This window comes from Melanotaenia boesemani, chromosome 24, assembly GCF_017639745.1.
Source record: "Melanotaenia boesemani isolate fMelBoe1 chromosome 24, fMelBoe1.pri, whole genome shotgun sequence".
Lineage (NCBI taxonomy): Eukaryota > Metazoa > Chordata > Actinopteri > Atheriniformes > Melanotaeniidae > Melanotaenia > Melanotaenia boesemani.
The window spans coordinates 1,035,262-1,060,680 of record NC_055705.1 but is presented as its reverse complement, the minus strand read 5'-3'; the positions used below and the strand labels follow the sequence as shown (position 1 = coordinate 1,060,680).

Below are 25,419 nucleotides of genomic sequence, written 5' to 3'. Positions count from 1 at the left end.
ACATGACACATATGATAAGGACATGACACATATGATAAGGACATGACATGTATGATAAGGAAATGACATGTATGATGAGGACATGACATGTATGATAAGGACATGACATGTATGATAAGGAAATGACATGTATGATGAGGACATGACATGTGTGATAAGGACATGACATGTATGATAAGGAAATGACATGTATGATGAGGACATGACATGTATGAAAAGGACATAACATGTATGATAAGGACATGTCATGTATGATAAGGACATGACATGTATGAAAAGGACATGACATGTATGATAAGGACATGACATGTATGATAAGGACATAACATGTATGATAAGGACATGACATGTATGATAAGGACATGACATGTATGATAAGGACATAACATGCATGATAAGGACATGACATGTATGATAAGGACATGACATGTATGATAAGGACATAACATGTATGATAAGGACATAACATGCATGATAAGGACATGACGTGTATGATAAGGACATGACATGTATGATAAGGACATAACATGTATGATAAGGACATGACATGTATGATAAGGACATGACATGTATGATAAGGACATAACATGCATGATAAGGACATAACATCCATGATAAGGACATGACATGTATGATAAGGACATGACATGTATGTTAAGGACATGACATGTATGAAAAGGACATGACATGTATGATAAGGACATGACATGTATGAAAAGGACATAACATGTATGATAAGGACATGACATGTATGATAAGGACATGACATGCATGATAAGGACATGACATGTATGATAAGGACATGACATGTATGATAAGGACATGACATGTATGATAAGGACATAACATGCATGATAAGGACATGACATGTATGATAAGGACATGACATGTATGAAAAGGACATAACATGCATGATAAGGACATGACATGTATGATAAGGACATAACATGTATGATAAGGACATGACATTAAACATAAACATGCACATGCTCACACAGTTTCTGTGTTGTCTTGTAGGTTTGATCACCAGTAGCTACAGTTATGTTATGCTGGTGTTGTGGTTGTTTTTCTCTGTTTGTCTTCTTAAGGTGCGTTTATACTCGACACAGAAGATGGACATGCAGATGAACAGGTTCATTACGAAATTTGGTCCATTTTCATGGAGCTTAGCTATCTGTCGCATGACGCAGAAGATAGAGCCAAACCACCAGAAACCATGGAGGCAGTGCTGAGCAGAACAGCTGACATGGGACCAGCGAAAGAATCAAACAAGAGAAGAAGAAGAGGATCAGGAAAGGGTGTAAAGCACAACTGTAGACATTGTGTGAGTGTTTAGGGCATGTTGGGCGGTTGGAAACAACTTCATAGTGACTCGCTAACGCTGCCAAAAGGTGTCTGAAGCTGACATCGGCTCACAGGAGTGAACGCTAAACTCAGCACTGCCCCCCTAGTGGAGGAATTAACTCAACAACTATGGCAACACAAAGGACGCATTGAAGTATGAAGATGTATGACAACATTTGAAATGGACATCGCTATCTTTGTGCATAGGGGAGCAGAAATGGGCCTTTAGAGGTGATCCTGATGATTGTCTGCTTGGTTTTCTTGCAGAGGATGTTAGATGTTTTCTGCCAAGGTTGCTTATGAGTGTAACAGCTGGTTTTCTGGTTTTTTCACTGGTACATTTGCTCTTGGTTTCTATTTATGGTACGTTTGTCTTCTTTTTCTTCCCGTGTCAGGTCCTGCTTAACTTTGCAATAGTCAGGATAAACTATTGAAATCACAAAGCATTATTGTCTTTATTTCCCTTATTCCCTACATACTGTTAGTCAGATTACGTGCTTTAACATGTAACAGCAGTAAAACTACCCCAAACAACCTTCTTTCTGCCAGAAATGTTTAAAAAAAAAAAAAACAGTTCTGCACACTGGAGCTGTTTGGGTTCAGGTTTGACCCTCGTCCATTTGAATGGATTTTTATATCGAGCACTGTTGGCAAGATGAAAGGAAACGGTTGTTTTAGGAATCTTGAACCTGAGAAACTCATGTTTGTTTCTGTTTTGTATGGGGCAGAGGCGGCAGGGCTCAACCCTGACCCTGACTCTGAATTCCCACCACATCAGTTAAAAACAGTGAAATAGTCAAGCAGCCCAGCAGTCCTAATTTATGACCTCCATAAGACATTGAAGTCATCCAGGGGTCAGAAGCCTTGACACAGACACAATATCTGCACCTGGAACGTAAAAAGTACCTTTGAATCATTTTTGGTTGGGAGTGTGGTGGCATTATAAAAGAAGCTGGAAGTTTAGTGAATGACATGATGGCAGCAGTTTAATGCAGCAAGTCCTGGATCTGATCCTCCATGATGAAAAGGCAGATACTCAGTAACACAAACATACAAAACCCATCAAGACTCTGAATCATGAACCGAGGAACTCTGCATGAACTATTTCTTTGTTACATATAGTCACATACAGAAGGTCTTGGACCACTCAGTCTCAGTCCATGATGGTAAAACAAGCCACCAGATGCGATCAGAACTTCTCTACTTTCTTTTCCTCTCCTACACCTCTAAAGCCAGTTTGCACTGCTGGTTTTTGGAGATGAAAACTGTCAGAGGTCAATTTTTCAGGCAGAAATTAAGGATCCTCCTGATGTCTGACTCTTGCTATATCCTTCATCTAGAGGAACAAAACATGGAACATTGTGATGATCGCTGAGACCCATGAGGCACCATCGTATGAGAGCCAACAGAGCCCTGAATGGCGTGACTGGACGTTAAACAAGCTGAGCGGTGGGAATCTGGTCAAGGTGCAGCAGCGTGACGTGGCCTCCAACTCAGACTCTGAAGGACACAACCTGGACAGAAAAGCATTAGCACCATGTTAGGAACTTTTAACAGGAAATAAACAGTATAAGATTTATCCAAGAAAGAAAAGATCCACCAAACACTCATTTACTGAAGTACAAAACAAATGTTTCAGCCTGTGAGATCACTGATGTTATTGGGAATCTCCGATTCTGCTCTATGATGCATCAAACACCACCATTAAACACCCAGTTAATCAGAAGAATGTGCTCTGTAGTGAGAATCAGTGTGTAGCTGCACAAGGCTGGCTGTGTTCATCTTTTCCTTCTAATGACTACATCAGGTTGTCTTACGGAGCTGAGCTTGTTCCTCACGGTGTGGGTTTAATACAGGATTGGGGGTATTGGGCATAATCTCAGATAATCCCACAAATTTAATTCTTATAATGCAGGAAATTCTCTGTTTTACAGACCAGTGTAATTCTCTGAAGGCACCATTAGGTCTGGATGTAGAGAGAAGAAAATGGCTGGTTTTTGCAGCAGTGTATTGGTGAACCCTGCACAGCAGCGACAGCAAGCAGACTGCTTTCTGTGGTTCTGAAGGTCAGGAGCTGGACGTAGGCCAGTGGGACCACTGGTCTCCTGCTTTTCCACCCTCAGCAGCATGGACATGAAATTTCTGAGTCTTTCAGCATGGAAATGAAAAGTTTGTGGACTGATTTTGAACCTCTCTCTCTCTCTCGTTCCCCATGAACACATGTCTTCATCAACAGTATTAGGGAGTAGAGATCATCATCATCATCATTCCTTCCTCTCAGTCTTGAAGTTTGGACGTGAACTCATGATGGGAACCGGTGCATGTTGGGCTCGAGCTCCACCTGAACCACAGATTAGAGAAAACTTAGTAAAATCACAGAAGAGACGAGGAAACATGAGACTCTGGGGAGGAAGGGGAGGGTAGACCCCAAACCCAGTCACCAAACCCCCAGTCCACATCTGTTTCCTGTCAGAGGAGGGTCCATCAGATCCCTCAGAGATGGTTTCGTTTAATGTTCTCCAGACCCCCCCCCCCCCCCCCCCCAGCCCCAAGTTCATATCAGGATGGATTACATAACAGGAGCCTCACAGTGTTTGTTCAGGTTTCTCTTGTTTCCTCAGGTTCATGTTGGTGGCTCTGAGTCCAAGGAGAAGCTCAGGAAGAAACACTGCTGGGTTTTGGTTAAACTCCTCTGGCTTCATATGACTCGGGGTTACATACAGACCTGATGTAAAGCTGTGGCATGAGAACATGGTCAGCATGAGAGGCGGAGCTTCAGTGAGGAAGAATCAGCTCCACAGCGACGTGTAATCATGAGTCAGTCTGTCTCGTGTTTTTGTTTCCTTGTGGACATTTATTGGTGATTTGTGTCTCATTGTGTGGGTTTTGTATGTGTGTGGAGTCATTAACTGCATGTTTTCGTGTGATTTCTGGTTCCTGCTGCTTCGGGTGGAAACGGCTGATCTCTGACCTGCAGCTTGTGTGACTCAGTGTTTCATTTCCAGCAGCACAGAGGTGTGTTTGAAGCTAACACAGGCTTTCATTTATTACTCGACATATTCTGCTTTCTGAATGTTTGACTTTCAGGTGTCTGCAGCCTTTCCAGGTGTTAAAAACACTCCACCTGCAGCTGTTTACACACTAATTATCAGAGAAAGGAAAAGGGAACAACAGGAAATGTTTTTACTTCAAACCTCTGGAAGCTGCTGATGAAGCTGGCCAGAAAGAATAAAAACATGTCAGATTTGGCTGGTGGTTCAGGAAGGCAGGGCCGTGATGCTGCATTAGCCTGTAAACATGATGATCTTGAACAAAAGGTAACGAGTAAACTTCCTAAGTTAATTCATTGGCTCTAATTTTTTTTCCAGCTTATGAGGTGATAACGAGGTAAAACTTGTCAATCAGCTGTTATCTGTTGTTTCAGATCTGACTCCTTCCAGTTTAACTGAAAAATCTTCCATAATGACAAGACAGAAGGTGAGAATGTAAAATAAGATGAGTCAGATCTTACGATTGATGCTGGGAGGTCTGGTCACAAGCATAATGGAGTAGATTTATACAGCCCTTTTCAAGGGACACAAAGGCTTTACATTGTTTCCATTATTCATTCACACGTGGTGATGGTAAGCTACATGTGTAGCTGCCCAGAGGAAGACTGAGGGAAACATGGCAAGGAGGGTGTAGGACACAACAACGCCCAGGTGAGTAGGAATCAAACTCCAACTGCCAACCTTCCGATTATTGGACGAGCCGCTCTAGCACTTGAGCCACTACAGTGGCTCCATTGTCAGCACAAACGTGGTGGCAAACATGAACACATTATATATGCAGACGGGTCCGTCATCGAAAACAGTCGTACTTTCACAGCTTGCCCAATATCCTCATATTGTTTTCATTTCATTTCAAACTATGCACCTTGAGTTGTGTTTTCTCCGGGTCTGCGATAGGGTCCTGCCCCAAGTGGAGGAGGTCACGTATCTCGGGGTCTTGTTCACAAATGAGGGAAGGATGGAGGGAGATGGAAAGGTGGATCGGTGTGGCGTCTGCAGTGATGCAGACTCTGCATCGGTCTGTCGTGGTGAAGAAGGAGCTGAGCCAAAAGGCAAAGCTCTCAATTTACCGGTCGATCTACGTTCCTACGATCACTGAAGCTCCTGAGACTCAGCATCCTCATACGAGGACATCAATTATTTGGCCGTCTGCATCATGGTACTAAATTCTGTGTAACTAGAACCTGTAGAACACTTACACTGGAATTTGGTGGTATCAGAAGAGATTGTTTTTCCTTTTAAAATAATATTTATATCTATATATAATAAAATATGTATATTCATAAAAATATGTATAATCATAAATTGTGAAATTCTATTTATTGGTTCCTTTTAACCCCAGATAGTTAGAAGAAATCTCTAACGCAATTCAAACTAAAGCTCAGGTCTCAGGAGGCTAGGTCACCAGCTGTGGATAAGGACCGAAAGAACAAGATCGCAAATACAAGCAGCTGAAACAAGTTTCCTCTGCAGGATGGCTTGGCTCTTCCTTAGAGATAGGGTGAGAGGCTGAAGGAAATACATCCCCCTGGACAAGCCAACAAATATGGCAAGGAAGAAGGCTGCCCCCATAACCCAAACTCATATAGACCAGAATACAGCAAATGGAGCAGTACCAGCAGAAATAATGAGGCCAGCGTTGAGCAGTGTAGCCCAACGACCAGCAAAAAGAAAAAGAAGAAGCCAGGACTTATTTAACGTTTTTCATTTAATCACCGTCTCCTCCATCTTCGCCATGTCTGCTGCTGTCTAAACCTGATGTTGGATCTCAGAGGTGAACTCGGCCCTCTAGTGGATGTATTGTGTAACAACCATGCCAACATAAAGAAGACATGGGAGTCTGTAGGTGGTGATAATACATTAGATGCTTCATGTCTAACATTAAAACTTAAAACAGGCTAGGAATATATGAGAGAGCTCAGAGAAGAGACAGGATGCAAGACGGGTGTTAAATTTGTCGTTTTTAGGGGTGCAAAGTATAAAAATCTGCCAAGTTCAGCAGTAGTTGTTGTAGTAGTATTAATGTAGTATTATTAACACGCAATTACTCATATGGACACTAGAGGTCGCACATTCTTTAACAGAAAACATCCTCTGCATCAAGCAGTTAGAATTAATATGTTCCGTGATGGTGAAACAGGCTTAAAGATTTGATGTGAGCATCATCAGGGCTTCAACACAACGCTGAACTTCAGTCCAGGCCAACACTGACTCAGACTTCTTGCTGCATTTCTTGCCACATCTTCACATCTAAAACCTCATCTGTCCATCTGTTGAGTTTGTCTGACACTGGATCAGCTGCAGCTGGTTTGGTGTTTCCAGCTCTGAGAATCCACAACAAACACAACCGGAGAGCCAACCGGTGAGTCACCGGGAATCCCTCCGAGTCCTCCGACTCTCCCACAGTGATGATGAGTCATGTGAGGAGTCAGCTGGTCCTGGATCAGGGAATCTCCTCCATAATCCATCCTCATAGCAGAAGGGAAACCCCCCAATGGACTCAGATCCGATCCCTCATTGATGCTGCCTGGCTGTTGCCGAGGTAACACCGTGTTGTGTTATGAGGATGTGGGGATTCTCTGGGAAACCTGCTATTTTTCCGTTTCTTTATTTAACTGTTTGTTTTGGGGTTTCTGTCTCGGTCCAGCAGCAGGAATGTGTGTTTAAATCCATCTCTGTCTGTGGGACAGCAACTGGAGTTCAGACAGCTGAGGATGAGTCACTTCGTCCATTTGCTTCAAAAAAATAAAGAAATATCATGTTGATGTTGCTACATTTGCTAATACAAATAACAGGTTTGTTCAGCTGCTGCAGCAGCCACGAGGAACCAAGCTGTCGGTGAGTTGTTTGACCAGGACCACAAGGTCCTGTCCAGGTGAGTGGCATAAATAAAACCTGATAGATCCTAGTATGAACAGGATGATTTTAAGTGTTGCTGCTGTAGTTGGACCTACTAGTCTGAGCCCATAAAGATTGGATTGTGTAAACATGAAGTATTTTTAGAACAGAAGAAAATGGCTGAAGTACGAAGAAGAAAAAGAGAAGCGCTCCGTCATTAAAGCTGACTAGATTATGTAGGAACCATGTTTGGAACTTAATCTTTGTTAATATTTCAAGCTAAACGCAACAGAGTGCTACCAGTAGTAAAACCAGAGGGGTCCTTATGTAACACCTACAGTTACATTAAATGTCATTAAAAATGTTGGCGGTAAAACTGACTGAGCCATCTCCACCTTCACCTGGTTACCTCTGGTGTGGAGGTCTAATGTGAAAATGCTAGATTACTTTGTCATTTGTCTTTAACAGGTTTAACATATCTGCTACACGAACATACCGAACAACCACACTGCACCGCTCCTGTGGGTCCTCATAGAGCACTTTCCTATGTCCACGGTCCAGCCGCCAGCTGATGGACCAACGCAACACAGCTGACTGACTGTTTAAACATGGAGGAATCTTAGTATCATCCATCCATCCATCCATCCTGTCCATCCGTCCGTCCGTCCGTCCGTCCATCCATCCATCCATCCATCCACCCATCCACCCATCCGTCTATCCAGCCATCCATCCATCCATCCATCCACCCATCCACCCATCCGTCTATCCAGCCATCCGTTCCATCCATCCATCCATCCATCCATCCATCCATCCATCCACCCATCCACCCATCCGTCTATCCAGCCATCCGTTCCATCCATCCATCCGTTCCATCCATCCATCCATCCATCCATCCATCCATCCATCCATCCATCCACCCATCCATCCGTCCGTCCATCCATCATCTATCCATCCATCATCCATCCATCCATCCATCCATCCATCCACCCATCCACCCATCCGTCTATCCAGCCATCCGTTCCATCCATCCATCCATCCATCCATCCATCCAACCATCCATCCATCCATCCATTCACCCATCCATCCGTCCATCAATCCATCATCTATCCATCCATCCATCCATCCATCCATCCATCCATCCATCCATCCATCCACCCATCCACCCATCCGTCTATCCAGCCATCCATCCATCCATCCATCCACCCATCCGTCTATCCAGCCATCCGTTCCATCATCCATCCATCCATCCATCCATCCATCCATCCATCCATCCATCCAACCATCCATCCATCCATCCATCCATCCATCCACCCATCCATCCATCCGTCCATCCATCATCTATCCATCCATCATCCATCCATCCATCCATCCATCCATCCATCCACCCATCCACCCATCCATCTATCCAGCCATCCGTTCCATCCATCCATCCATCCAACCATCCATCCATCCATCCATCCATCCATCCATCCATCCATCCACCCATCCATCCGTCCGTCCATCCATCATCTATCCATCCATCCATCCATCCATCCATCCATCCATCCATCCCGTTTGTCCGTCCATCCATCCATCCATCCATCATCCGTCCATTGATCCATCCATCCATCCATCCATCCATCCATCCATCCATCCATCCATCCATCCATCCATCCATCCATCATCCATCCATCCACCCTAGAGGTGGCTCTGGGATCAGGTTAGGATGCCTACTGGCCACATTCCTGGTAAGGTTTTCCAGGGACATCCCACTAGGGAAACTAGGGAAAAGTGAGGACTCTGGATATTCTGGAGGGACTATTCCTCCGGGAGGACCTTGGAGCGCCTCGGGTCCCCCTCCAGATGAGCTGGAGAAGTGTCCAGGGAGAGGGAAGTCTGTGCTTCCCTGTAGGGCTGCTGCTCTAGTCAGCACTACGACACTCTTAGAAGTGACTTCAGGCTGAAGTTAGAAACAGCAGGTCGTCTTTATAAGAATGAGTCCATCTCCGCACTGCCCTGAGTCACTCTGAGTGAAGCTTTATGAATGCAGCCTGTTCTATTGAATGTTTCTCATCTCTAAAACTACAAAACAAATTTAATAGATGATTTTCTTTCCTGTTTGTTGTATTCCACCTTATCTGGGCTCATTGTTTGAATGCAGGTGTTCAGTCTTTACTGTTAATGTCATGTTTATGTCAGGATTCAGTCTGCTCATAAAGTCAGCTTGCAAATCACCTCAGGTTCAAGGTCTATTGTGTGCTGGCAGGACAATACCAATGGCTGACAATAAACATAAACATGTGTTTATTAAAAACTTTACAGAGCCTCGCCAGCTTTTCTAAAACACACAAGCTCTTTATACATAAAAGGACAGACAGTACGACCAGACACTAATGCTGCCTTATATCTGGCTCTACAGCAATGTCCAAGGTACCAACTTTCCTCTGGTTTTAACTAATGGAGCTCAGATGCCCTCTAGTGGCTTTAAACATCCATAAAAACATTAAAACTGCTGCTGATTTTCCTATTTAAAAACTACTTTTAGGCCATTAAAATCCTGCTTTCAACATTAATGATCACCGCACATGATGAAAAGCCCACTATTAAATCAAAAATGAACATCTTTAGACAATAAATTGGGCTGAAAAGCTTCAGAAAAGATAGAGGAAAGTAAAAAGCTGGTTTAAACCCAGCTGATGGAAAGACAAGTTTATTTGATGACAGAGTGATCCAAAGTGCTTTACAGAAAATAAGAAGCATCATTTAACGTTAAAAACAAAAGGGAAAGGAAAAACACTGGATTAAAACTTTATTAAAATATGATCAAGTTTAACAATTCAAGCTTAGATAAAACCCAGTTCCATGCAGCAAAGAACAGGTGGGTCTTTAACCTGGATCTACATAAACTGAGTGTTTCAGCTGATCTGAGGCTTTCTGGGAGTTTGTTCCAGACATGTGGAGCATAGAAGCTGAATGCAGCTTCTCCATGTCTGGTTCTGACTCTGGAACTGATAAGAACCTGGATCCAGATGACCTGAGGGTTCTGGTAGGTTCATACTGGGTCAAGAGGTCTCTGATGTATGTTGGTCCTAAACCATTCAGATCTTTCTAGACCAGTAGCAGAACTTTAAATTCTATCCTCTGACGGACCGGCAGCCAGTGTAAAGACCTCAGAGCTGGACTGATGTGGTCCACTTTCTTGGTCTTAGTGAGGACTGGAGCAGCAGAGTTCTGGATCAGCTGCAGGTGTCTGACTGATGTTTTAGGTAGAACCTGTAAAAACACTGTTACAATAATCAAGCCGACTAAAGATGGAAGCTGGACCAGTTTTTCCAGGTCCTGCTGAGACATCACATCTTTTACCCTTAATATGTTCTTAAGCTGATAGTAGGCTGACTTTGTGGTTCCCTTCATGTGGTTCTCAAAGTTTAGGTCTGAGTCCATCACTACACCCAGATTTCTGGTCTGGTTGGTGGTTTTTATGTTTATAGACTGAAGCTCTGTGGTGACCTTTAATCGTTTCTCTTTGGCTCCAAAAACCATCACCTCAGTTCTTTTTTTTTTTTTTTTTCTTTTTTTTTTAAAATTAATTAATTAATTAATTTTTTAAGTTTAAAGTTTAGACACATTCAGTCATTAATCTCCTCAATACATTTACCAAGAGCCTGTACGGGGCCTCGGTCTCCTGATGACATTGTAATATAAATCTGTGTGTCATCTGCATAGCCATGGTAACTAATGTTGTTCTTTATAACCTGTGCCAGTGGCAGCATGTAGATGTTAAACAGAAGAGGCCCCAGGATGGAACCTTGGGGGACTCCACATGTAATTCTTCTCTGCTCAGATCTAGGGAGGTGGCCTTTCTGTGTGGAGTTTGCATGTTCTCTCCGTGTTTGCGTGGGTTCTCTCCGGCTACTCCAGCTTCCTCCCACCTTCCAAAGGCATGTTGTTAGGCTAATTGGTCACTAAAATTCTCCCTAGGCATGAGTGTGAGCGTGGATGGTTGTTTGTCTCTCTGATCAGGGCCGGACTGGGACACAAGTCAGACCTGGAGACATTTACTCACTCAGGCCACCCGTACTCATATACTGCAAACATATGCTGACACCTCTGTGTGCACGACCACAAATCCATGCACCCACATATGGGTATGTAATCATCAAAAGCCCAAGATTCGTTTTCAAATTTAAATCAAATTTATCATTAAGAGCCACGAACACAATACTAAAGCAACCAGTTCAGTGCTTTCCACTCCCCCACTCATCAAAGGTTCAGAGGATTCCTGATGAGCTAAACAACATCACTTCCAGACATCTTCTATGTCAGATTACTATGATAAATTTAATAGAAAATGAAAAAGTCAACTCAACAAGATAAGAACTGTCCAACCTTATCAAGGGTTCCCAAGCTTTTCAGCCCACCTGTAGGGCCTTGTTTGGTTCAGCAGAACCCACCAAATATGCGTGTTTGTTCATGTTTAACTGTTTAAGCTTAAGTTACTGTAAATCTACACATTCATTACTCAATCCTGTAACAATTACTGGTCCTGCTGCTGCTCTGTACCTGCTGCCATTCCTCTTCACTACTAGTGGAGTATCCTCCCTCTGAAGCACCTGCATTATATCCAGATTTACAACACACACACACATGTGCGCGCGCGCACACACACACACACACACAAGCACATATTTCATATGGATTTGTGAAAATAAACCTCAGACATCAAACAGCAATGATAAAAAGTTGCAATCATATCATTTATAGTAAAACCAGATAAACACACTGATAAACTGATTAAATCAAAAGTTCCCTCATCAGCATTTAACCTGGAATAATGAAAAGTTTCTCACTCTCACAGCTGTGCAGCTACTTGTGTGCTGGACAGAGACAGATGTGGACAGGACAGATGTGGACAGTATATGTCGACAAACTGTTATAGCCGAAATATCCACTTGTCAGTTTAATGCAACACAAATAATTAACTAATTATTTTATTTTATCCAGATATGACCTTGTGTATATAAACGGTAGAGTCCATTTGCACATCAGTAGCATATCTCCTCAGTTTGCATGAGAGAAAACCAGTTTGAACTATTTTAAATCAGTTTTTTTAACTCAAAATTCCAGTTAAGATCATTAACGACCAGTCCATCCATTTTCCGAGGCCGGGTTGGTGGCCTAAGTCGAAAGGCCCAGACTTCCTTCTTCCTGGCCAGTTCTTCAAGCTCCCTCAAGGGAAACATGAGGCGTTCCTGGATCTCTCTCCAGGGAGGGATCCAGGAAGCATCCTAACAGATGTCTGAGCCACCTCATCTGGTTCCTCTCACTGAAGCAACAGCAGTTCAACTCTCGAAGGTAGAGTCCAATAATGCTGCAGAGGAAACTCATTTCAGCCATTCGCGCTCTCATTCTTAAGATCACCACTTACAGCTCATAGGTGAGGGAATGTAGATAGACCGATAAATCAGAAGCTTTACCTTCCGGCTCAGCTCTCTCTTCACCACCAGTCCACATCGCTCCTTCCTTCCCTCACTCATGAACAAGACCTCATGACACTTGATACATGATACAACTCGTCCACTTGGGAAACGTCCTCATCTCATTCCCAACTCAGAGGGGACTCTCCACCCTTTTCAAGCTCAGGAACAAGGTGTTGGATTTAGAGGTGCTGTTTCTCATCATGATGAGCCATGATCTCGTTCTTTCAGTCACCACCCAAATCTGATGACCATAGGTGAGGGTAGGAATGTAGATAGACCAATAAACGAAAAGCTTCACCTTCCATCCCAGCTGTCTCTTCACCACAACAGACTGAAGCAACACCCTCATCACTGCTGATACAGCCTCAATTATCGGTCCAGCTCTCATTCCATCCTAATATCAGTTGCGAACAAGAGCCCAAGTTTCATAAGTCTGAGGCAAAGACCAATTCCCAACCAGGAAAGAGGATTCTCTGATTGGGAACCATGTCTTCAGACTTGGTTGACTTCCATCCTGAATGCTTGACAGTCAGCTGAAAACCATCATAGTATGTATTGAAGATCATGGTTTGAAGCCAACAGAACCATATCATCTGAAGAAAGCAGGCATGAAACCCTGAGAATCCCAAACCAGACGGCCTCCTCTCCCTGACTGTACCGTTAGATTCTGGCCATGAAGGGAACACCTCGGTGGAGTCCAGCATGACCTGAGAACCTGTTTGAGGACATACTTCTTACTTTGTTCTGAAGAACTTTACATCCATTTCCATTTTCTCACCTAAATGCTTTTTCTGAATATCTAATTAGATTTTCTATGCAGATGATGCACTTATCTACCTGTTAAATACTAACGTGTCCACATGGTCACATGCAGGATGAGTAGTAGCAGGAATGGCTCTAGAAAATCTTGGATGGGGGGATCAGATAGGGGCACAGGCCAAGGAAAGGGTCACACATGTAAATGACACCTTTTTAAAAAAGGATTTAAATTTCAGGAAATAACTAATTATTACAACTAAAGTAAAGCCACATTTGAACATAAAAAAACAGTCAATGATATTTTAAGGCTTGTTATTAAGGCTTTAATCACTGCTGCACAAACACTTAAACTTAACTGATGACAAGAAAAAAAATCGTTGAACCAAATCACAAATTTTATTAGTGTTTCTTCAGGATTATTGGACATTTCATTTTAAATAGTCATCACATCTGGTGGAGTCATGACTTTTACATCCTCTGCACAAAATGTAAACCTTTTGGACAAATATGAGCTCCAACGTGTGCACCTGATGAGGCGATGCTGCATGAATGTTGAATTAGGATCAATTACATGGTAGAGGTGATAAATAACATATAGAAGTATATCACGTGTTGCATTCACTTGCACTTGGACATCTGAGGTTTACCCAGGTAAAGGTCAGTTTACACTAAACATTTGTCAGTATTTGATTGTTGATTGGCCATTTAGATTTTAGGCCACCATCACTGAACCATTTTATTATTATTATTTAATTAAATTTAATTTCTAAAAGACAACATCAGGTGGAGGTTTTTTTAAAAAAAAGGAGTACTTTTTATATGAAGTGACATCTGTGAAATTTTCATCGGCAAGGCTTCTGTAACATCTGACAGTCGTATCGATTATTAGAATCAATATTCAGATAAATTAACAGAGCTGCTAAATTTCCCATTCCGTATAAAAAACACAAACCTGTTGTTTTCTGACTCACATAAACCAATAAAACCCCTCACTGATACGACAGAAGATGTAAGTCGACTAATCAGAAACCACAGACAACACTGAGAATCATAATAATAACAATAATAATAATAATAACAATAATAATAATAATAATAATAATATTATTATTAATAATAATAATAACAATAATAATAATAAAATAATAATAACAACAACAATAATAATAATAATAATAATAATAATAATAATAATAATAATAACAATAACAATAATAATAATAATAACAGTAATAATAATAATAATGTAAATACCACGGAGAAATAAAGTGCAGCTGGAGAAAAAACATATTTTGCAGGATTTTAACAAACCTAAAATATTTTCTTCCACATGCAAAACCAACACATTTAAGAAGCTGCACAAACACACTCACACACAGCAGACTGGTGGTAAAATCACCCTGCAGAATCAGATCTGGTTGCCACTTCCTACTTCAGACCATAACGGACCAGTGTACCGTGATGTGGGTTTATTGTGGATGTGTAATGGACGTGGTGGTAGATCTTCAGGCTGAATAATAGCTGATTGGGATGTAGCTTCAGAAACTGTGTTGATAGAAATATTTTGATTGGAGGAGCTTAAAAACAGTTCTTTGATCCTTCTCAGGTCTGAGTTCATCTGATCTTTCTTCAGAAGAAAAACTGGTCCTAAACGTCGGATTCCTTGTCCCCAATTACTTTGTAGGTCTCAGAGGTGGTCTCCCTCTCAGTCTTCCAGAGGTTGTACTTGGTCTGCTTCAGCGGGCCGCTGACTGAGGAGACGTACTGCACAGAGCGCCACATGGCGGCTCTGAAGGACGGTGTTCTGGCTGTGAAGAGGATGAAGATCTGGAAACCCTGAAGAGCCCAAAGACAAAGGTTAGTTTTTACCCTCTGGTTCATTCATAGCCTTTAAAGTGATTTAATTAACCGTGACGGGCGTTACTGACCACAGCCTGGGGGTGGTCCAAAGCAGGAAGTTTCAGTTATGGCCTTAATGGCTGGTAATCAGCAACACTTACAGGAAAAACTCTCCAAGAATCGGCCACATCTTTTTTTTTTTATTTTTTTTTTTTATTTTTTTTTTTTTTTATTTTAGAATCGGCCACATCTAACCTACCTGTGTGGTGGTGCAGAGGCAAAAGAAGATGCTGAACAGCAGGTGGGCGAGTCCTGTGGTGGCGAGGACCAGGTATCCCAGAGTCCAGGACAAACCCAGCATCACGGCCAGAGAGAAGCTCACCAGAAACTTCTTGGTCAGAGTCGAGCGACTGGTGCTGCAAACGGGAAGACGTGAAGTTCATACCAGCTTACCCATGAACACATAGAAATAACCCATATATATATATATATATATATATATATATATATATATATACATGATGTATTAAACATATGAATAACCCATACATTTAATACGTTATATAGAGAAACATAAACTTCTCAAACACAGTTCCAAAGTAGTTGGAAGTAAAATCTCTTCTGTCACATTTGATTCCCGGCAGAAGTAAACGACTTGTTTCCAGTTAACCTGGTTAGTTGTCTGATGTTCCTCCAGGTGTTTCTGGTTTGTACCAGATACTCTTCCAGACTTTTGAAATGATAAAATGTCTCAGTTTCATCTGATGGGTTGTTTATCTTCTACTGGGAATAAAATATGAGTTAATTAAGATTTGCAAATCATTTCATTCTGTTTTATTTAAATTTCACACATGCATCCCAGCTTTCTCAGAACGGCTTGTAATTTATGTGTTTTTATGAACCTGTTTTTTGAACCTGTTCTCTAGGTTTGGGCCTGTTCTCTAGGTTTGAGCCTGTTCTCTAGGTTTGAGCCTGTTCTCTAGGTTTGGGCCTGTTCTCTAGGTTTGAACCTGTTCTCTAGGTCTGAGCCTGTTCTCTAGGTTTGGGCCTCTTCTCTAGGTTTGGGCCTGTTCTCTAGGTTTGAGCCTGTTCTCTAGGTTTGGGCCTGTTCTCTAGGTTTGAGCCTGTTCCCTAGGTTTGGGCCTGTTCTCTAGGTTTGAGCCTGTTCCCTAGGTTTGGGCCTGTTCTCTAGGTTTCAGCCTGTTCTCTAGGTTTGGGCCTGTTCTCTAGGTTTGAGCCTGTTCTCTAGGTTTGGGCCTGTTCTCTAGGTTTGGGCCTGTTCTCTAGGTTTGAGCCTGTTCCCTAGGTTTGGGCCTGTTCTCTAGGTTTGAGCCTGTTCTCTAGGTTTGAGCCTGTTCTCTAGGTTTAGGCCTGTTCTCTAGGTTTGAGCCTGTTCTCTAGGTTTGGGCCTGTTCTCTAGGTTTCAGCCTGTTCTCTAGGTTTGAGCCTGTTCTCTAGGTTTGGGCCTGTTCTCTAGGTTTGAACCTGTTCTCTAGGTCTGAGCCTGTTCTCTAGATTTGGGCCTGTTCTCTAGGTTTGGGCCTGTTCTCTAGGTTTGAGCCTGTTCTCTAGGTTTGAGCCTGTTCTCTAGGTTTGGGCCTGTTCTCTAGGTTTGAACCTGTTCTCTAGGTCTGAGCCTGTTCTCTAGGTTTGAGCCTGTTCTCTAGGTTTGAGCCTGTTCTCTAGGTTTGAACCTGTTCTCTAGGTCTGAGCCTGTTCTCTAGGTTTGGGCCTGTTCTCTAGGTTTGGGCCTGTTCTCTAGGTTTGAGCCTGTTCTCTAGGTTTGGGCCTGTTCTCTAGGTTTGGGCCTGTTCTCTAGGTTTGAGCCTGTTCCCTAGGTTTGGGCCTGTTCTCTAGGTTTGAGCCTGTTCTCTAGGTTTGGGCCTGTTCTCTAGGTTTGAGCCTGTTCTCTAGGTGTGGGCCTGTTCTCTAGGTTTGGGCCTGTTCTCTAGGTTTGAGCCTGTTCCCTAGGTTTGGGCCTGTTCTCTAGGTTTGAGCCTGTTCCCTAGGTTTGGGCCTGTTCTCTAGGTTTCAGCCTGTTCTCTAGGTTTGGGCCTGTTCTCTAGGTTTGGGCCTGTTCTCTAGGTTTGAGCCTGTTCCCTAGGTTTGGGCCTGTTCTCTAGGTTTGAGCCTGTTCTCTAGGTTTGAGCCTGTTCTCTAGGTTTGAGCCTGTTCTCTAGGTTTGGGCCTGTTCTCTAGGTTTGAACCTGTTCTCTAGGTCTGAGCCTGTTCTCTAGGTTTGGGCCTGTTCTCTAGGTTTGGGCCTGTTCTCTAGGTTTGAGCCTGTTCCCTAGGTTTGGGCCTGTTCTCTAGGTTTGAGCCTGTTCCCTAGGTTTGGGCCTGTTCTCTAGGTTTCAGCCTGTTCTCTAGGTTTGGGCCTGTTCTCTAGGTTTGGGCCTGTTCTCTAGGTTTGAGCCTGTTCTCTAGGCTTGGGCCTGTTCTCTAGGTTTCAGCCTGTTCTCTAGGTTTGGGCCTGTTCTCTAGGTTTGGGCCTGTTCTCTAGGTTTGAGCCTGTTCTCTAGGTTTGGGCCTGTTCTCTAGGTTTGGGCCTGTTCTCTAGGTTTGAGCCTGTTCTCTAGGTTTGGGCCTGTTCTCTAGGTTTGGGCCTGTTCTCTAGGTTTGAGCCTGTTCCCTAGGTTTGGGCCTGTTCTCTAGGTTTGAGCCTGTTCTCTAGGTTTGGGCCTGTTCTCTAGGTTTCAGCCTGTTCTCTAGGTTTAGGCCTGTTCTCTAGGTTTGAGCCTGTTCTCTAGGTTTGGGCCTGTTCTCTAGGTTTCAGCCTGTTCTCTAGGTTTGAGCCTGTTCTCTAGGTTTGGGCCTGTTCTCTAGGTTTGAACCTGTTCTCTAGGTCTGAGCCTGTTCTCTAGGTTTGGGCCTGTTCTCTAGGTTTGAGCCTGTTCTCTAGGTTTGAGCCTGTTCTCTAGGTTTGGGCCTGTTCTCTAGGTTTGAACCTGTTCTCTAGGTCTGAGCCTGTTCTCTAGGTTTGAGCCTGTTCTCTAGGTTTGAGCCTGTTCTCTAGGTTTGGGCCTGTTCTCTAGGTTTGAACCTGTTCTCTAGGTCTGAGCCTGTTCTCTAGGTTTGGGCCTGTTCTCTAGGTTTGGGCCTGTTCTCTAGGTTTGAGCCTGTTCTCTAGGTTTGGGCCTGTTCTCTAGGTTTGGGCCTGTTCTCTAGGTTTGAGCCTGTTCCCTAGGTTTGGGCCTGTTCTCTAGGTTTGAGCCTGTTCTCTAGGTTTGGGCCTGTTCTCTAGGTTTGAGCCTGTTCTCTAGGTTTGAGCCTGTTCTCTAGGTTTGGGCCTGTTCTCTAGGTTTGAACCTGTTCTCTAGGTCTGAGCCTGTTCTCTAGGTTTGGGCCTGTTCTCTAGGTTTGAGCCTGTTCTCTAGGTTTGAGCCTGTTCTCTAGGTTTGGGCCTGTTCTCTAGGTTTGAACCTGTTCTCTAGGTCTGAGCCTGTTCTCTAGGTTTGAGCCTGTTCTCTAGGTTGAGCCTGTTCTCTAGGTTTGGGCCTGTTCTCTAGGTTTGAACCTGTTCTCTAGGTCTGAGCCTGTTCTCTAGGTTTGGGCCTGTTCTCTAGGTTTGGGCCTGTTCTCTAGGTTTGAGCCTGTTCTCTAGGTTTGGGCCTGTTCTCTAGGTTTGGGCCTGTTCTCTAGGTTTGAGCCTGTTCCCTAGGTTTGGGCCTGTTCTCTAGGTTTGAGCCTGTTCTCTAGGTTTGGGCCTGTTCTCTAGGTTTGAGCCTGTTCTCTAGGTTTGAGCCTGTTCTCTAGGTTTGGGCCTGTTCTCTAGGTTTGAACCTGTTCTCTAGGTCTGAGCCTGTTCTCTAGGTTTGGGCCTGTTCTCTAGGTTTGGGCCTGTTCCCTAGGTTTGAGCCTGTTCTCTAGGTTTGGGCCTGTTCTCTAGGTTTGGGCCTGTTCTCTAGGTTTGAGCCTGTTCCCTAGGTTTGGGCCTGTTCTCTAGGTTTGAGCCTGTTCCCTAGGTTTGGGCCTGTTCTCTAGGTTTCAGCCTGTTCTCTAGGTTTGGGCCTGTTCTCTAGGTTTGGGCCTGTTCTCTAGGTTTGAGCCTGTTCTCTAGGCTTGGGCCTGTTCTCTAGGTTTCAGCCTGTTCTCTAGGTTTGGGCCTGTTCTCTAGGTTTGGGCCTGTTCTCTAGGTTTGAGCCTGTTCTCTAGGTTTGGGCCTGTTCTCTAGGTTTGGGCCTGTTCTCTAGGTTTGAGCCTGTTCTCTAGGTTTGGGCCTGTTCTCTAGGTTTGGGCCTGTTCTCTAGGTTTGAGCCTGTTCCCTAGGTTTGGGCCTGTTCTCTAGGTTTGAGCCTGTTCTCTAGGTTTGGGCCTGTTCTCTAGGTTTGAGCCTGTTCTCTAGGTTTAGGCCTGTTCTTTAGGTTTGAGCCTGTTCTCTAGGTTTGGGCCTGTTCTCTAGGTTTCAGCCTGTTCTCTAGGTTTGAGCCTGTTCTCTAGGTTTGGGCCTGTTCTCTAGGTTTGAGCCTGTTCTCTAGGTTTGAGCCTGTTCTCTAGGTTTGAGCCTGTTCTCTAGGTTTGGGCCTGTTCTCTAGGTTTGAGCCTGTTCTCTAGGTTTGGGCCTGTTCTCTAGGTTTGAGCCTGTTCTCTAGGTTTAGGCCTGTTCTTTAGGTTTGAGCCTGTTCTCTAGGTTTGGGCCTGTTCTCTAGGTTTCAGCCTGTTCTCTAGGTTTGAGCCTGTTCTCTAGGTTTGGGCCTGTTCTCTAGGTTTGAGCCTGTTCTCTAGGTTTGAGCCTGTTCTCTAGGTTTGAGCCTGTTCTCTAGGTTTGAGCCTGTTCTCTAGGTTTGAGCCTGTTCCCTAGGTTTGGGCCTGTTCTCTAGGTTTGAGCCTGTTCTCTAGGTTTGGGCCTGTTCTCTAGGTTTGAGCCTGTTCTCTAGGTTTAGGCCTGTTCTTTAGGTTTGAGCCTGTTCTCTAGGTTTGGGCCTGTTCTCTAGGTTTCAGCCTGTTCTCTAGGTTTGAGCCTGTTCTCTAGGTTTGGGCCTGTTCTCTAGGTTTGAGCCTGTTCTCTAGGTTTGAGCCTGTTCTCTAGGTTTGAGCCTGTTCTCTAGGTTTGGGCCTGTTCTCTAGGTTTGAACCTGTTCTCTAGGTTTGAGCCTGTTCCCTAGGTTTGGGCCTGTTCTCTAGGTTTGAGCCTGTTCCCTAGGCTTGGGCCTGTTCTCTAGGTTTCAGCCTGTTCTCTAGGTTTGAGCCTGTTCTCTAGGTTTGGGCCTGTTCTCTAGGTTTGGAACTGTTCTCTAGGTTTGGGCCTGTTCTCTAGGTTTGAGCCTGTTCTCTAGGTTTGGGCCTGTTCTCTAGGTTTGAGCCTGTTCTCTAGGTTTGGGCCTGTTCTCTAGGTTTGAACCTGTTCTCTAGGTTTGAGCCTGTTCCCTAGGTTTGAGCCTGTTCTCTAGGTTTGGGCCTGTTCTCTAGGTTTGAGCCTGTTCTCTAGGTTTGAGCCTGTTCTCTAGGTTTGGGCCTGTTCTCTAGGTTTGAGCCTGTTCTCTAGGTTTGGGCTGGGATCATTCATTATTAATGTGTTCTGAGTAAAAACCCACATCTTAAACCTACAATTTTCAGTTTTTAAACTATTATTCCACGTTTGCTTCACAATGACAAACTTTTGCATCTTGTTGGTATGTTGTGTGACTGGAAGGATAACCCACTGTTAAGATGGAAATTATCCGTATGTAGATGTACGTGGAGGCGTCAGTCTGAAGAGAAATATAATGAAGCTGGGTTCCTTTGTTTTTGTCTTTAACTCATTTTAAATTGTAGCTCATTAACCCAATGTCATGTCTTTAATTATTAGAGAATTATTAGCTTTAATTTTTTTAAAGATAAAACTTTTGGATAGACAAAAACACATTTCTTTCTTCTTTATTATTTATAAAAAATGATAAAATGTATATTTTCTGATTAAAATATTTTGTCATTCGAAAAAGCTTCTGCAAGTTTCAACTTTCAACAACCACAAATGTATAAGAATTGTTTGTATTCCCGGAGCTTTTATTCGTGAACATTTTCATTTCTCATGTTTCTAAATTCTTTTTCTTCTTTAGTTAAAACTTCATATTTGGTAACGACCTGTAGTAATATTAACATATATCTGAATAATTAAGAAATCAGTAAAAACAATGTTATTGTTGCACACGTGTTTGTGGAAATAAAAGTTTTGTCTTCATAAAATATATTTTATATATTTATATATTACAGAAAAGATTTTTTCTTTAACTCATAGCTTTGTGACATTTAAACAGAACTTAAGAAAATGTGTTTTTAAAATACTGTAAAAGAACAAAAAGACCAAGTTTATTTAAAAGAAAGTTTTGAAATATTTTCCTTTTGAGTTTCAGTATTTTCTTGTTCTTTGTTTGTCTGAAGGTCTTGTTTGTTTAGTCTTAACAAATTTATTTGCTATTACAAAATTATTTACGTAAAAAAATGAATACAGGAAAAAATAAATAAGAAAAATATACCAAAAAGAAAAAGGCTGAAATAAAATAAATTTGATATTAAATAAATAAATTAATCATTTAAGATAATAATAAATCAATAATAAATAAAAATAGATGCAGAAATATGAATTAAAGCGAGTGAACAAATAAAATGAATTATTTAGATAAAAATAAATTAAAGCCTCAGTTTCGCTGTGAAAGCAGGTCTGGTTTTTTTACCGTTAACCAGCAGGAACAGAGTTTACCTGGTCAGTTTGGGATCGACCCTGCAGGTGGTCATAGAGGTCAGAACCAGCAGAACCATGTTGTAGATCAGGATCAGGCCCACAGGAAGGAGGAACGCCCAAAACATCGGTTTTCCAAAGTTGAAATGTTTGTTGTTGTCCAGCGCTGCGAGCCAGCAGCTGCAGCGAGAAACAGAGAAAACGTCTGTCAGGCGTGAGAACAACAGAGAAACGAGCCGTAAACCAGGAAGATTACCAGCTGTGGACCCACAATTCCTCCTGTCTGTATCCCAGAGGATCATCCATCCTGTAGGTCGCTGCCAATGTGATCGCCATGACAACGGCAGGGAATCCTGACAGGAAGCAGGAAGTAAACCAACAGCTGATTAAGTTTTTTCCCTCAAACATGTCTGTTCTGTATAAATGTTCTGAGGTTTCCCTGAAAACATTTCTTACCTCTGCAGCACCGCAATGTTTTAGATACGTTTTACTTTAAATCCTCTTTTTAGTTGTTTTCATTTGCACGTTTGGAACATCTATACTGACATTTCTGATACTGTTGAGAAGCCTGTTTAGCTCCCTTTTAAAATGGAGCCACATTTGGAGGGAAATTGTGTTTGTGAGATGAGCATCAGAGTTTAATATGTGGGTTGTTTCTTCAGACTTAAATCATCCAATCCAGTAAACAACACCAAACAACAGCCAAGAGAAGAATCAGCTGTTTTATGGTAGCAGAAGTTTTTCATGGACTCAGCCCACAGACTCAACTCTGCTGCTCATCCCACAAATGCATTTCCTCATTGACAGTTTATGTTTAGCTAACAGTTTCCTCCACCTATAGCCGATCACTGCTTTTTTATAGGACTTGACATGACTATTAATCTCAGGTATTTTGCACTGTATTATCTTTCAGTGTCAGATCTGAATGCTCATCAACTTTCAATTCAAATTCAGGCCTATGGAGATGTGCTCGTATGTCTACGCTGCAACCCGAAACTGTCGCTTTTGTTGTTGGGGGTTGCTTCCGCTCTCCCAGCTGGCCTCCTTGCACAGCAGTCACCATGTCAACGGTGCTTGGATTTGAGGGTAGCCGCTGCTGCATCAAACAGGTGCATCTGGTTTGAACAGGAAACTTCTATTCTGCCCAGAAGAAGGAGCCTGCTCGCACCTCCTAAGAAGATGGGAAGCCCAAACAGCAGCCAGAGTCAGATTGTGACAGCACCCCCTTCTTAAAGGCCACCACCAGGTGGCCTACCAGAACTCCGTGTTAAGGGCAGGATCCAGAATGAACGAGTAGGGCACCCAGGACCACTACTCTGGATTGTAACCTTCCCAGTCCACCAAGTACTGCACTCCACAGCCCGGTCAGCAGATATCCAAGATGCCACGGGCAAGTAGGCAGGATGGTCGCTGACAACCTGGGTGAGAGGTGGGGTATTCGCTGGAGGGCACAGAGGACTATAAAAAACAGGTTTCAAGTGTGAAACATGAAATGTAGGATGAATCTTCAAGAAAAACTTAAGTCTGTCAGCAGTCTAAGGACTAAGAACCGTTTCAATTTCATGTGGCCCAATGAACCTAGGAGCAAGTTTCCTAGAGGTAGCCTTTAAAGGAACTCCCTTGGGGACAACCAGACCTTCTGTCCTGGAGTATACTGGGGTGCTGGAGCTCAACATCTGTCTTCCAGACAACAGTTTTGCTCAGATGTGCGCAGGAGGGCTGATCTGGTTTGTTCCCACACCAGTTAGCTCCTCTGCAGATGATGCTGTACTGAAGAACAGCCAAGTCCCTCTCCAGAGTGGGAAACGTATGTGGTTGGTATCCTAGAGCAACTTCAGAAGAAGATTGTCCAGTGGCAGATGAGGTGAGGACATGTGCACATACTCCACCCAACGATGCTGGAAACTCAAGGTTGATGGATTCCGAGTGGTTACACAGCACCTCAGCTCATCCATGAAAACAGAATATCAACATGTAGTTTTAAAGGTGAAAAAGGCCTTAGCCTAGGCCAACACTTTTCCTCTGAGGAGACCCACCAGAAAGGAGAGCTTGGTTGCATCATTTGGAAAGAATGAGGTGAGCAAGATATGTTAGGGAGCACTGTAGGAGGAAACCCCTACAACAGTCCAAGTCCCCAGAGAAGGGTTCAGGAGAAACCACATCGCAGAACACTGTAATATCCTCTGAGTGAGGTCACGGAAACGTTGGCAGGGAAAGCAGAAAATTCCAGCAGGACAGGCTGGAAAGAAGGAGGCAAATTCCCATGAATCACATCAAACCAAGATGAGCGAGTTGTTGACCAGTCACACACTGTGGTTTGGTGGGACATCAAACACAGAGGGGGAGTAAACCCCCTCCAGCAAATCCCACCCTGTATTCATCCAACATCGCTCCCTGGTCATGCAACACTGCAGTGATCAGGTCCAGTGAGTCCATTTTTATGTTTCTGGCCGGATCTTACTGTCGGGGGCCAATAGTCCAGAAAATAATTATGACTTGCTGCACCGCCACACTGAGCCCATACAATATTACATCACTAACTGGACAACACACAAAGCAGGAAACAGCAACTTCCGGGTCAAGGAAATCCGACAATTAAATATAAAAGTCCATTTCTGTCCATAGGTCATTTTTCTAGTTCAGTTTATTTAAAATATTAACTTCAAAACATAAGTTCAAAAACAGCCTGATTTTAGTTTTTTCTTTTAGATTTAAAAAAAAAGAAAGAAAATCAAGCAGATTTTTTTTGTTTCTGATTTTGAAGTAAATATTAAATGAATGGACCTGTCGTCCTCCTTAGCCTTGTTCAGCTTTTTCTATTTTTGTTCTCACTAAAGATGGAAAAGGGGGAAAAAAACAAGTTTACAGCATGAAAATTGACGGACCCTGAATTTCGTACCCCATCCAACCCCCACGCTCAGCGGGGTCCAGTGTGGCGGCAGGTCGCGGCGCATGGAGCGGACCAGTAACGCCAGCTGAGTGCCGTACATGCTGTTCCATATGAAGGTGGCCAACAGGAAGAAGTGCAGTAGAGCTGCCACTGCTGTACATGAGCCGCGGTCCGGTTCTACATGCACGTCAGAGTCCAGGATATCATTCTGACGGCTGACCTCCACCTCGCTGTCGCTCTGCTGGCTGGAGTTCTGGACCCCAGAGAGGAAGGTGATGATGAAGGCCAGCAGGCTGACGTAGATGGAGAGCAGGGCCAGCTTGGAGTTCAGGTTGGAGTTTCGCTCACGGGACTTCCTGTAAAAACTGCACACAAGATGCAAACATTCAAACAATCTGAAAACAGTTTTTTAGTTACAAACCTCATGTCTAGAAGTTTTCACTGAGAAATCTCCAGCAGAGAGTGGAGTACATGTTCAACGCCTTCTTAAAGAAGAGAGAAGCAGCTCAGACTGACATTAACTGATCAGTTTCAAGGTCCAACACTTGAAACATGCTTCAAGAACAGCTCCAAGAGGACTAT

General features: G+C 43.3%; 2 protein-coding genes across 2 annotated transcripts in view; both read right to left on the bottom strand.

The window, feature by feature from the left end:
* The window catches only part of LOC121635255 (NLR family CARD domain-containing protein 3-like), a 1,000,352-nt gene that overhangs the window by 896,583 nt on the left and 78,350 nt on the right, over positions 1–25,419 (bottom strand). The window lies entirely within an intron of this gene.
* The window catches only part of adgrg7.1 (adhesion G protein-coupled receptor G7, tandem duplicate 1), a 30,548-nt gene continuing 19,838 nt past the window's right edge, over positions 14,710–25,419 (bottom strand). The window contains exons 13-17 of the mRNA XM_041978384.1: positions 24,847–25,202; positions 22,219–22,300; positions 21,969–22,127; positions 15,549–15,705; positions 14,710–15,286 (exon numbers count right to left, since the gene is read on the bottom strand). Coding sequence (XP_041834318.1) covers positions 15,098–15,286; positions 15,549–15,705; positions 21,969–22,127; positions 22,219–22,300; positions 24,847–25,202 — 943 coding nt within the window. The 3' untranslated portion in view covers positions 14,710–15,097. The remainder of the gene's footprint in view (positions 15,287–15,548; positions 15,706–21,968; positions 22,128–22,218; positions 22,301–24,846; positions 25,203–25,419) is intronic.